The sequence below is a fragment of the Miniopterus natalensis genome, chromosome 7 (assembly GCF_054644295.1).
Source record: "Miniopterus natalensis isolate mMinNat1 chromosome 7, mMinNat1.hap1, whole genome shotgun sequence".
In the NCBI taxonomy this organism is placed as follows: Eukaryota; Metazoa; Chordata; class Mammalia; order Chiroptera; family Miniopteridae; genus Miniopterus; species Miniopterus natalensis.
The window spans coordinates 28,832,792-28,846,613 of NC_142087.1; the positions used below are offsets into that span (position 1 = coordinate 28,832,792).

General features: G+C 46.4%; 1 protein-coding gene across 2 annotated transcripts; it reads left to right on the forward strand.

Moving 5' to 3' along the window:
* The first annotated feature begins 1,251 nt into the window (after positions 1 to 1,251).
* Positions 1,252 to 11,855, forward strand: GZF1 (GDNF inducible zinc finger protein 1). 2 transcript variants are annotated; one of them, XM_087818896.1, is made up of 6 exons: positions 1,252 to 1,421; positions 3,818 to 5,196; positions 6,620 to 6,714; positions 8,214 to 8,381; positions 9,134 to 9,291; positions 9,649 to 11,855. In XM_087818896.1, the coding sequence occupies exons 2-6, from the start codon at positions 3,839 to 3,841 to the stop codon at positions 9,997 to 9,999; spliced, it is 2,130 nt and encodes a 709-aa protein (XP_087675022.1). In that variant the 5' UTR covers positions 1,252 to 1,421; positions 3,818 to 3,838; the 3' UTR covers positions 10,000 to 11,855. The 2 variants fall into 2 exon arrangements, with proteins under 2 accessions (XP_087675022.1, XP_087675023.1); XM_087818897.1 differs by lacking the exon at positions 1,252 to 1,421 and having other exon boundaries at positions 3,029 to 5,196; positions 9,134 to 9,293; positions 9,697 to 11,855.
* The last annotated feature ends 1,967 nt before the right edge of the window (positions 11,856 to 13,822 follow it).

Genomic DNA, 13,822 nt, shown 5'->3' on the forward strand with positions numbered 1-13,822 from the left:
AGGTGTGCAGGTGCTCACAAGAAAACAATCACAGGAAATTGAAGAGGTAGAAAATTGTTGTTGATTTGGATAAATGAAAAGCAGTTAGCCAGTGACAGAATTTCGGAGGCAAATAAATGTGAAAAAGGGAAGGTGCAGCAAGATGACCTTAAAAGACACCCCTGCAACGGGTGCTGAAAGTGATTCATTTAAGGCCAGTGGGGGGTGGTTAGACAAATTTAAGAAGTGTTTATTTATAGACGAAACACTACATTAGACATGGACTGTATATACGAAAGGTAAAAACAGCAAATCATTTGTGGGTCTGGAATGGATTAATTCCATTTACATTATTTCTAATGGGCAACGATTGGGTTTTGAAACAAATCGCTTCTTGAACAGCTTTCTGGAATTGAGTTCCAGGACCCAGGTCCCACTGTATATACATTTCAAAGAGGGGACAGACTACAGTCATTCGCCGCTTAACGACCAGACCAGGATACAGTCTGAGAAATGCTCGTTAGGCGACTTCTGTCATTTTTCATGTGGCTCTTCAAACATCATAGAGGGACCTTACCCAAACCGAGGTGAACCTGCTGCCCACCGGGCTCTGGGGTGCACCACCGTCCCACACGCCGCCAGGCGGGCACCGAGCTGCTGGTGCTCGGGCACGGCTGCCTTGACAGCGACCCCCTTTCTAAAGTAGGCGCTCAGAGAAACAGGAGAGGAAAAGCGGCCTCCCTTATTTTCAACAGGGAGCATCAAGCCTCTTAGTTTTAACGTTTGTCTTACACTCGCCCGCATGACAGACACGACCTGCAGGTCAGACAACACTGGGCGCACGGCTGGCCGCGGCGAGGGGACCACGAGGGCAAAGCCTGACCCAGCGGGATGCCAAGGTCGGACGGAGCCAGCCTCCAAGTCTGAGGCCCACCGAGCTGCCCAAAGCGGGGCTGGCATTACAGCCGCACCGAACGGGGGAAGCAACGAGGCTCGGAGCTGAGGGTTCGACGCGACTAAGGCATCAGCCGCGTTCCAGCGGGGGAAGGCCCGTCTCGGGGCCCCGAACAGCCCCGCAGCCCACCCACAGGGGGCGGGCGCCCGCCCACCCGCGCCTGCGGGCGCTTTGTTCGCCGCGGGGCGCCTGCCCCTTCCCGCACCTTGTCGGAGGACCGGGACCCTCGTCGCTGGTCGCCCTCTGAGAGGCGAAGCCCGACCTGGGCCACGCGCGGCACGCAGGCTGCCAGCGCCCCGGGCGAGCAGCGGGGACGGACCCAAAGCGGGCACCGCGCCCAGCCGCTCACGTGACCTTCCGGGGCCGCCGGCATCGCCCCGGCAGCGTCTCGCCCGCAGCGTCCCCGGCGCTGCCTTCTGCGCAGGCGCAGACCTCGACTCGCGACCAGTGACGCAATCTTGCACGGCCGCGTGACGCGGCACCGCAGGTAACGTCGCATCACGTAACTCCGGCCGGACAGCATCTGCAGGCGGACGTGCGCGCGTAGGCGCCGCCGCAGCCCCGCGAGGGGGCGGGGCCGGGAGGGGACGGGGCGGGGCCCGCAGTGGCCAATCGGCGGCGCCCGCGCTGGTGCCGCGCCCCGCCCAGTAGACCGGCCATCCCCGCGGGCCTGGTTCGGCGGATGCGCGGCGGTGGCGGTGGCGGCTGGGAGGTGAGTACTCGGCCCCCGGGCCCGCCCAGTCTCCCTCCCGCCGCAGCCTCGCGGTTGTCGGCGCGGGCCCGTCCCGGAGGAGCGGCGGGCCCCAGGGGTGCAGGAGCCGGGGGCGGGCGCGGCCGGGCGGGAGTTGCAGGCCCGATCGCCCGGGCGCCGTGGATGCCTGCGGCGTCGTAGGCGCCCGGGTCGGTCGGCAGCTGGGGCCGTGTGTCCTTCTGCAGTGCGTCGGCTGGAGGGGCCGAGGGGCATTGGTGCGCGGGGGCGAGCTCGCCGGGCGCCAGGCCGGGGCGGGCGCTGTGGGGCGCCGGGCTGGAGAGCCGCGGACTCCCTCCCGGGGATGGGCGCACCGCGGGCAGCGGCGGCCGGTGGGGCGAGCCTCGGGGACAGAGGGGCTGCCAGGGCGCCAGCCGGTTACGGGGGAGACGCCGCTGTCACCCGAGCCGGAATATTTTTGTCGCGATCGCTGCTTCCCATACCCCGCTCCGGCAGGATGGGAAATGGTACTCAGACTCACGCCGACTCCGAAGGCACTGTGGGGCGCCGTAAGTTCGCTCCTCCGCCGCAGGGTCGGGACCACGGGGGGGGGGCGCTGCGGGCGAGACTGGGCGCGAGGCCGAGGGCCACCCTCGCCACGCTCCCGCACTGGGGCCGCAGTCGGCACAGTCCGTGCGTGCCCACCCCTCCCCCCCGCGCCGCTTTGACTTGGGTTTGGAGCCTCCTTCAGGTGACACTGCTCAGGCCCTGTGGGCGTCCTTTCTACAGTTGAATCCCAAAGGGCAGTCGTTTTCCATCGGGGGGGAGGGGACGCTGATGGTTGGAGGGAACCAGTTGTTGCCTCAGGTGTCATTGGTGGGAGTGGAGAAGTGGGGAGAGGTGAGCCTGGTTTTCAGGGAAGATGGAGAAAGTTCTGCTTCAGGCATGGGGAGTCGGAGGTGACATCTAAGATCTGGCTGAGGGAGGCTGGAAGGAAGGTGGGGCACTTTAGATGGGTGGGTGGAGAGTTAGGAACCAAACTGAACTTGGAAGAGGAAGGAGACTCACGAGTAGAAGGTTGGGGGGACCTTGAGGAGAAAACACATATTCGGGGAGTCTGAGGTGAGAGGAGAACCAGCCAAGCAGAAGAAATGACCCAAGATGGTGTGGGGTGGGTACCAAGGAAAGCAAGGAGCAGAGACCCCCAATGGGGTGGAGGTGGAATCTTCAGGGCCCAGGCTGTGGACTGAAACAGGGAGTAAAAGCATCTCTTTGTATTTGGCAAGGCTGAGGAGAGGGGTGTGCTGAGCAGTGTCAGTGTGAGATCAGAGTCCCACCAGGCCCAGGCTCAAGCCCCAGCCACTCCGTTACCTTGTTAGTTCCTTCCTCACCTGTGAAATAGGGATAATAGCACCTAGGCCTCGTGCATGGGAAGCCGAGAACAACCAGCTAACAGGTCTCAGGCGTGGCTGTAAGCATTTGACATGTTTGCACTCAATGAAGCCTCCTAAGAGCGTGCCAGCCCTCTTTCTACAAAGGAGCAAACTAAGGTTCAGACAAGTTACTTGCTCAAGCTCACAGCTTGTAAAAGCTGTGGAGCTCGCATTGCTTTAGTAGAGTAACGGTAATTCAAGTTATGAGGTGTTTAGGGGTGTTGGAAATGGCCATGGATTGTGGACGTTTCCATGAAGTTTTCCCCATGGAAGTAGTTATTTTTTTAATATTTGGTTGTTTTCAAAGGTAGACATGATTCTCTAAGGTCTGTTCCCAGATAGTGATGGCATGTGTTTTGTTTTCATTGTTTGGCTTCCCTAATCAGAGAACTAGACATTGCTGTTGCCATAAATTGTTATAGTTTTGGGTCTGTGTCTATACTCAAATTAGAAAATGGACTAGCAAATTTACTGCCTTAATGTATTTCATTAATCATAGCTTTAATCATTTATGTTTATCCTTGGGGGAAATCTTAGTAATATGCTAGTTTTTCATGCAAATGTTATCTTATGAAGGTGCATCAGGACTTCAGAAAACTGCTAATAAGTGTGATTTCAATCTTTACATGAGAAAAGTTAGGTTTAGGTTGTCACTAAGTTTATATCCTCTAAAGTTTGAACTGAAACAATCCTCATTAATTTTTAATCTTTTTACTTTGGTAGTTGCTCATACATGAAGTAATTCTTGTTTTCGATTCAAAGCTGTTTTGGGAAAGAAGAAACATGGAAAGTGGTGCAGTTCTGCTGGAATCCAAATCCTCTCCGGTTAACCTTCTGCATGAAATGCATCAACTACGCCTTCTGGGTCACCTGTGTGACGTGACTGTCAGTGTGGAGTACCAGGGAGTCCGCGAGGAATTCATGGCCCATAAGGCGGTGCTGGCGGCCACCAGCAAATTTTTCAAGGAAATGTTCCTTAATGAGAAGACTGTGGATGGTACTAGGACTAATGTCTATCTCAATGAAGTGCAAGTCGTAGACTTTGCCTCGTTTCTTGAGTTTGTCTACACCGCAAAGGTGCAAGTAGAAGAAGACAGGGTGCAGCGAATGCTGGAAATGGCTGAAAAGCTAAAATGTTTGGACTTGTCAGAAACTTGTTTCCAGTTAAAGAAACAGATGTTAGAGTCGGTACTTCTGGAGCTGCAGAATTTCTCTGAGCCCCAGGAGGCGGAAGGGAGCAGCGGCTCCCAAGGCAGTGTTACTTCTGAGACTGGGGCAAACGTGGCTGCAGACAGTCCTCTCACCAACAGCCTCGTGAACCCGTCAGATCCCCCGGTACAGAGAATCAGCAACGGTACATTGCAAGATATGTCCCCAAGGAAGTCCAAGGAAAAAACAGACAAGAAGAAAGATGTAGTTAAGCCTTCCTACCCTAAAATCAGAAGAGCTAGTGGAAGGCTGGCTGGCAGAAAGGTATTTGTAGAAATTCCTAAAAAAAAATACACAAGACGACTCCGAGAGCAGCAGAAAAGTGCTGAGGAGGATGCAGGGAATTGCAGGTGTCCCCAAGACCCCAGCTCAGACGCTGTGGGGGCCGTGGGGGCCGAGCACGAGCCAGTGACCAAAAGCGAGGATTTGGGCGCTGGAGGGGAGGCTGGGGAGGGGCTGCAGAAGGCAGGCCCGGGGGAGGAGGGGGAGGGGGAGGAGGGGAAGAGGAGGAACAACTTCAAGTGCACGCTCTGCGAAAAGGCGTTTCTGTACGAGAAGAGCTTCCTGAAGCACATCAGGCACCATCACGGCGTGGCCACCGAGGTGGTTCACCGCTGTGACACCTGCGGCCAGACCTTCGCCAACCGCTGCAACCTGAAGAGCCACCAGCGCCACGTGCACAGCAGCGAGCGCCACTTCCCCTGCGAGCTCTGCGGGAAGAAATTCAAGAGGAAGAAGGACGTCAAGCGGCACGTGGTGCAGGTCCACGAGGGCGGCGGCGAGCGGCACCAGTGCCAGCAGTGCGGCAAGGGGCTCAGCTCCAAGACGGCCCTGCGGCTGCACGAGCGGACACACACCGGCCACAAGCCCTACGGCTGCACCGAGTGCGAGGCCAAGTTCTCGCAGCCCTCGGCGCTGAAGACCCACATGAGGTAGGTGCGCGGCTCCGGCCGACTGGGTGGGGAGCCGCAGAAACCCTCAAAGGAGTGTTTCCAGAATATGGCTCGTTTACTTCATTTTCTTGGAATGCGTGTTAGTAACTGAGGCAGTTCTAGGATTTGGACCAGTGTGGCTACGTTTCATAACTTATTTCCTCTAAAAGTTTGGGGGCCGTTTTGAGACATCATTGAACTTTTTCTGGGTTGAGATGCTATGAGATGGTCTTGGTCTACACGACAGAATCCAGAAATCCCGCAATGCCCCTATAGGCCTCAGGCTGAGGACCTCCCGTCTCATCTGGTGACAGCACAGAAGCCTGGACACAGAACCGGGTTGTACGGCTGCTGAACATGCCAGGTCCTGCATATCTTGTCTGGCATGGGCTGTAGGCCAGGGCTCTCCAGAGGAGCCTCTGGTGTGTACAATTCCTGCCACACCAGATGCCAATAACTTTTTTCTTTTCCTGACTTGATTTAGTCTTTGGGCTTGTGACCATCTGAGTCCCACAGTCCCATTAATGGCTTCAGTGAGATGACATTTTAGGACACCTCTCTGATCATTTTTGTTGTCTGGGCTTAGAAACTGTGCTACTGGTAGTTTAAACTCCAGAATTAGGACACGGACAGTGTTTGTTAACTTTTGCACTGTAGGTGAGTGATACTGTTAAGTAAGTTTCCTTATGGTGCTCAGTACTTATGCTTCAAATCCAGACAAGCAGTTTGCTACCCTAGTCTGGATCTGCCCTTAAACTTGGGCTAGTCTTTGGGCAGTAGCATGGTGTTCATCTTTCTACTCTACATAACAAGTGTAAAAACTTGGCTCATTAGGAAGTGCTCAGTAAATTCGTTGTTGACAGCTACTTCATACTAATTGTGAAATTAAAATGCTCATGCATTTTATGCATTTTCAGAAACCAGGTTTCTTCAGCACATGGAGAACAGTTCTTTCTAGACTGGTTACGTTATACAAGTTAGGATCTGATAGTTAAGTTTTGGTCACATAGTTCTTCATAGCAATAGTTCCTAAGGTGTTTCTGGTTGATTATTCTGAATAAGGAAACTTTAGAACTATTAGACGATGTTCTTCAGTTTTTTTTTTTATTGTTGAAAATATTACAATCTTTAGTGTTTTTTAAAATATGCAGAGGCATGGTCTCTGCCTGAATGGGCTATACAGCATAGACCCCAAGGCAGGTGTGGGTGGACATTCAATGTCTTACGGGGAAACACATCAGTTTGTTGGCCTTGTGCAGACGAGGATTTGGGGATGAAGGTCATGGGCCTCCTCACCTTTCACTCTAGTCATTCTCATTAGGTCTTGTCGAACAAATTATCTTTGCAGGGTAGAGTGGAAATTGTATTGCAAAGTGAGGTTTGAAATACATCCTGAGTTACCATCTGAATGTTGTACTTTCAGAATTCATACAGGGGAAAAACCTTTTGTCTGTGATGAGTGTGGTGCAAGATTCACTCAGAACCACATGCTGATTTATCATAAAAGGTGTCACACAGGTAAATACTCCTGCCGTTGTGATTGAATGTCTTTCCTAGCTGTAGAGGAAACTGCAGTCTGTTAATTTAGAAGTTGGCATCTACCAAAGTAGTGCAGGTTAAAGCCACGATCTCTCGCCTTCTCACTTAGAAAGTGGCAAAAGTGACTAAATAAAATATGCTTGTGGTGGTGGCCTTTTGCACACTTGGCAGTAGGAACTGGCATGTGAGTCTTATATATCAGAAAGGTATGAAACAGTTCCTACTGCTTTAGCCCCAAATTCCATTTTCAGCAATCTGTCCTAAAGAGATTGCTCAGAGTGTGGGAAAAGCTCTATTTTCCTCCTTGCTATTTCTAATAAAACAGCATTAGAAACAACCTGATTGTCCAACCACAGTGGTTCAGTAAACTGAGAAATCTACCCACTGGCCATTGGGATGAGGATTCTGAACATTATGAAAAACACCTGTACTTGGATATTGACTTGAAAAGTGCACAAATGATCCCAATTATATTGAATTCCTGCACAGAAGACTAGAAAATGGCTGTATGATGTATTAAGGTGGTGTAATTATCTCATTTCCATTTTCTAAAATTTTTGTGACGATTTTATGTTAGAAACAAAATTTAAGTTGGCTTTATTCTGATTCAGCACAGTAACCCTGAAATTCAGAAAACCCTATTGTTTATGACACAGAAGGATACAGAATCTGTTGTATACTGTAGTTATGCTAACCCAGTTCCTTATTTGCTTGTATTTTTAAATTTTTACTTCTAAACTCTGTCATATGATCCTCAAGTTCAAATGCAATTGAGACAAACACAAGTCATTTATGATGTGAATTACTATACTGTAAAATGAGCAGCAGAATTGGTGTCCAATGGATGCTTAGGAGTAGAGATGACGTCAGGTTACACTGAAGGATTTAGAATCATTTGATGAAAATATTAATATATTCAGATTTTATTAAACCCAGTATTTTTATTTTGATGTTTGTGAACTCAGGGTACACCTAATAATCAAATGAGTTTGATTTGTACAATTAAAGGATTCAAACTACACAATGTGAAGCAGTACTTAAACATTTTTTTCCTGTCTTATAACCAAATCTGAATTGCTTGGGAGTTGTTTATCTAGAGCAGTTACGTATATGTAACAATGTAAACATTCTCTCCCTTTCAAGAGGGACTTTTATTTTGAAAAAGAGCCATAGATAGAAGTGCTTCTTTGGGAAAAAAAGGTAACAATTTCTCCAAACAAGTTGTATAGTTATTTGTTTGAAATGACTAAATTTCCCAAATGTGAGCTTGGCTGGCCTATCTCTGTTTCTTTCTTGGGATTTCCAAGGATATTTTACATCAACTTTCAGCAAGTAGTAAGCATCTCACATGAGTACATGTTTTATGACAGCAGGCTGCGCTTTTGGACTTCATATGGATTTGAGAGTTTGGACCCACTCTTCCTGTGTGTTCCTGTGCCTGTATCACTTCTAACTTTTTGTTTCATCTTTTCATGTAGGTGAAAGGCCTTTTATGTGTGAAACATGTGGCAAGAGTTTTGCTTCTAAGGAGTATTTAAAACATCACAATAGAATCCATACTGGATCCAAACCCTTTAAATGTGAAGTTTGTTTCAGGACTTTTGCCCAGCGGAATTCACTTTACCAGCATATTAAAGTCCACACAGGTATGGCTGGAATGTCCCTGGAGAAGGGAGTTCAGTGCCCCAAGAAAATATCCCTAAGATTTTTGACTTACTGGAAAACTTGGGAATTTAGTTCTAGGGAAAAGACTTCCAGCAAATTTTATATCATAATAGCATTTAAAATTTTTTTGAGTTTTTAGTTTCTGGCTCTGAGAAACTGAAAAGGTATGGCTATGTGGACATTTCAACATTTTCAGATTAAATTTAAGGATAATCTATACATATTAGTATATATGCACATGCATGCAAATTCAGTTGTGGGACTTGGGAATTTTATATTACATTACTATGGAAATAGAGGAAATGTCTGGATGTAATGAGCTGCAAGTATGGGTTTTGGCCCTTTTTTAGTGTAGGCCATAAACTCTTGGTATTACAGGTGTTCCTCCCTTCCAAAAATTTGCATTAGGCCACTTTGCTTTTACAAAAGACCGACATAGTTCCTGTTTTCACTAACTGAAGAAAACATAACATGAACTTTCAGACTTGGGGGACACTCTTCACTTTGTACCACTGTGGCTTTCAGAAAGTTTCATGGGAACACTACTTTGGGATCATGGAAACCTGTATAAAGGTAGTAGGTTTATACCTGTCAGTTGACCCTCGACTGATCTTCCTTAGGGTGGGATGCGGACACTTTCCATTGGTTTACAAACAGCGTTATTCCAGATTTTAGTCAAAATTGTATACACCAGGCTAAAGAGATCAATCAGTTTCTTCTCTTCCTGTCTCAGGGGAACGTCCCTATTGCTGCGACCAATGTGGTAAGCAGTTCACCCAGCTCAATGCTCTTCAGCGCCACCATCGGATCCACACGGGAGAGAAGCCATTCATGTGTAACGCATGCGGGAGGACATTTACTGACAAGTCCACTCTCCGGCGGCACACCTCAGTAAGCAGCAGTGGCTTAAGAATGACAAATTGCTGGTCCCTAGGTGCATAACCCTAGACAGTCACAATGCCATAAGCTGGTTATAGAAGATAAACAACAGGTATTTTCTTCAAGTTTTGTCTGCAATGAGCCCATTCACATGTGAATGAAGAACAAGTCTCCAGGTCCAGGAAGGCACAATCCATGATAAACACTGCAATGGTGACAGTAGTGGTAGAGGCACTTGACAGTTAGTAAAAGGCATCTGAAGAGAGACTATTGTTTTAAAAGGTGTACCTAATAAGTAGCTGTGAATTAGAGGATTTACAGGTATTTGTTCAGACACCCTCGGTGACTTCTGTTTTGTTTGATTCGTAGGTACACGATAAGAATACACCGTGGAAGTCTTTCCTTGTTATTGTGGACGGCTCGCCCAAGAGTGATGAAGGGCATAAGACTGAACAGCCTGACGAAGAATATGCATCGGCCAAGCTTTCGGATAAATTGCTGTCTTTTGCAGAAAATAACCATTTTCACAACCTGGCCACAGTCCAAGGCAGTGTATCTACTGTGCATGAGAATAGTTCTGCAGATCCAGCCTGCAAGTCAGACAATTCTGTGGTGTCCCAGGATGCTCTGCTGGCCACCACCATCAGCGAGCTTAGCGAGCTGACTCCACAGGCAGACTTGATGCCCACACAACTTCACTCTTTGACCAGCATGGAATAAGAGCTTGAAGTTACCTGCCAAGCAGGTCCCATCCTGCATCTTGTGTGTTAGCTGTGTGCAAGATGACGTGTCGGGAGCTAAGAAAAAGAACTACTGGTAGGCAAAGAAGTGGGCAAGAATGGCTTCTGATTTTCCTAAATTTCTGGTAACTTGCACGTTTTTATCAGAGCATTTTTAAAGCTTTCCCTTAAAAATACTGATCTGCACGACCTCAGCTATACTTTATCAACACATAGGCAATTAACATAACCTCACTTAATTCTGGTGAGGCTGCTATATGCATTAATCATTCTAATGCTTGATTATTTTAATGTCTGTGAAGTTTAGACAACTCTTTACCTTAATAGAGTACAGACCATTGATTCAGCTCATGAAATTGCTTTTAATGGTCTCCCTGGTCTCTCAGTCTGCCTTATACTTCCTTATGGGTTTATTTCTGATACTTTTAAGACAGTTTTCTACCAAGCTGAAGTAAAACTGGGGCCATGTATTTTTAATTGTTTTCCTGTCAGATTGAAACAAAGCAGATTTGCTCTAGAGACCCTTGAATGGAACTGAAGAAATGAATTACTGCATTCATTCCCCTCCACTCCCCCACCCCACACTAAAAAAGGAATGACAAACTGAACACTTTGCAAAAGTTTAGTATAGCCTCTACTCACAGCACACGTGTGTCTAGGAAATTTGTCATAAAATAGCTTTTGAAATGCAATGTGGCTGTTCAGTTTCATTCCTAAAAATCTGCTAAGGTAAAAGCTGTCCTACCAAAGATTTTAGTAGCAAACTATTTTTTTTGTTTTGTTTTTAAAGAGGTGTGAAAAATTAAACAAGAGGCTGTAGAACACTTGAAACATTGTGTAGTCATTTTACTGACAAGTAGCAATGAGCTGATTGGCAAATCGTAGAGCACAGAGTATTAGTAATTCTGCCTGGTTTTTCTGACTTTCTAATTGCCAAATCAAGAGCTAGACACAGGCAGGTAAATGTCACATATTTGTTTCCTTGGGAGTGTGTGAGAATATAGCAGAAGTGACCAAAAGCCTTGGCACGCATCACTGATTATGCCTTAAGAGTAGACTGTGAAGAACCAATAACTTGTCTTAAATGCTCCTTTGGCTGTCTCAGGCTGGACTTGATGAATTTACAATGAAAAGATAATTCTGCTGTATTTGCTAAGCATGATTCTTGGTTCCAGTGGCTTTTGTATGTAGCCGTGACTCATTTAACCCTAAACATATTAATATAAAGACAACTTAAAGGAGAAGTCTTTTGTTTACCAGTTTTTCTACATTTTAATTTATTGACTTGCTGTGAAAACACTTTCATTTTTAAGAGAAAAGTTCTAAGAGAAAGAACTTATCCGTAAGTTCCAGACTGAAGATAGAGCTGCACAATTCCAGAAACTAATGAGGGAAGATTCTTCCTATGTGCTTATTTTGTTTTAGTTTGTGACATGTTACATACTAAAGCCACTACAAGGTGTTTTTGGTGCTGACATGTTTCACACCTGCTCTTAAAGACAGCAGTACTTAACTACTTCAGATTCAATTATGACAGCATATCCTAGTTATGTTTACAGAACAACAACAAAAACAGTGACTGTCACACAACCATTTTATTCTTGTTAAGAGAATGAACACGGCCAACTGATGTACTGTTTCATGGAGTAAAGTCATCTTAATAAGAAGGAATTTAAATATAGATTATTTTGTTACCTACTAGAAGAATTTTTGTCTTGAATGTTTCTTTAGAAATTCTACAAAAAAAATTGTTTAATGTGTTAATAAACATTTGCTTTGTAAAATAGTTTCGCAAGTCTTAAGTTTTCTTCCCATTATTAAAATGTAGGTCGTGTAGATTGAACAAGTATTAACTTCCTTAACTTCATGGATAATGAAGTTTAAAATCAAGGTTATAGTCCCAGGAGTAATCTTAGTTTTTTAACTATGTGGACTGTCCATTAATTCTTTAGAAGTAAAAGGCCTGGTGACAGAAACACTAACCTCTGCTTTATGTAGAAGTAATGTGCAGCTGGTGCTGTGGACTATGGAAATGGACTGGGTTCTTCAATGTCATGTTTAAGTTTGCATCATAGAAACTTCTATTTCTGTCTGCTTCCAGGAAGGGTAAAGCTGCCTCTAAGAACAGAAATCTGAAAACCCTGTGGAAGACTCATGATTGAGGGATTTGTGGGGCATCTCCCCCTATTTCTCTTAATCCAAGTACAGCCTCCCCGAGTGAAAGCAAGCTCCTGTCTCACTGTGTCAGCCCTAAGTCCATGATTAGTAAAGTGCCCTTGGTGTTGGTACTGTGTCTCCTAGACCTAAAGCATCAGGATAGGCAACTACGGAGGTGATTTAGTGCCTTCCAACCATACTGTGGGAAATATTCTCAGCCCAAAATCCAGAGATCTCTACTGCCTTGGGTTTCATCAAAACTTCTGTATTATAATTTGGGGGGAAAAAAAAAAAAAGGATCATATGGTTGGAGAAGACCTTTATTAAAGGTAATTTTAAGAGAAATGTGGTTTTGCTACAGATAATCCAAACCAACAAATTTGAGTATGAGTTATAATTTAATCCTAACTTGTTAAATTTTACGTCTTGTCACACTGGGACATTTTTGAGACAAAATGAAGGATTGGCCCTTTAATTAAGCTTCACAGTGTGAAACTTGAAGTAACCATATGATTTCAGTGGCGGAATGGCACTCGTGCAAAGGACCATTTGTTCACATGTACCTAGATGGGGGCAGCATGACTGAGCAAGTTTCATACAGGTCAGAGGGTCAAATAGCATGTCACCTAGTCAGGCCCCAGAAACCACCCACTTACCTTTTTGCCTATTTGTACAGGGACTCTTGCCAAGGCTGGCAAAACCAGGTTTTTAAACCACCATGGTGGCTTCTTTCTGTTAGGAAATAATGATTGTGAGATAAACTAACCTTGAATGATCAATGACTTCTCAGAATTCCTAGGCTGTGATGGGCCTGTTCTACCATTCATTTTTTCTTTTTCTTTTTTTTTTTAAATATACCTTTATTGATTTCAGAGAGGGGGAGGGAGAGGGGAGAGAGATACAGAAACATCAATGATGAGTCATTGATCGGCTGCCTCCTGAAGCCCCTTACTGGAGATAAAGCCCACAACCCAGGCATGTTCCCTGACTGGGAATCGAACCAAGATCTCCTGGATCCTAGGTTGACGCTCAACTGCTGAGCCTCGCCCAGCCGGGCACATTACTTTTTTCAAAGTTTGGTTTGAATTATCTTTAAGTTGTAAATACGCTCATGGACCTTAACACTGCTCTTTGACAGAATGAGCTGATCCACAGTACTCCACATGGCATCTTCTTCCTCCATAGAACATGAGGCCTGAGTGGCCAGGGGCCTTGGCCTTCTCCAGGGGCATGTGCTGACCCTGTACCAATATCTGCAGTTAAATAAATGTCCACACTGCCAACAGAATTGTCTTCAGGGTTCCCCTCATCCCCCACCCTCACCTAACAGTTTCTGTGAACCAGTCCTCTCTTAACTTTGCAAGTGACTGTATATACCCAAAGGGTGCAAGCAACGTTCCTTAGTGGAGTAGCCAAAAGGGATGAGAGCATGAGGCTTAGAGTCGCCATGCAAACTTAGCCAACTGCAGCAACAGGCTATAACCAGGGCTGCTTTCATAAACCTGCAGCTGCCAAACCATTACAGTGCCCCAAATTTCCACCAAGTAATAGAGATTTTAACATAGTCAAACTCATGTTTCAGTGGATACTCAGCCTAGAGAATATTAGTGCTCATTGCCTTAAACTTAATAGGAACAACGTCAAGA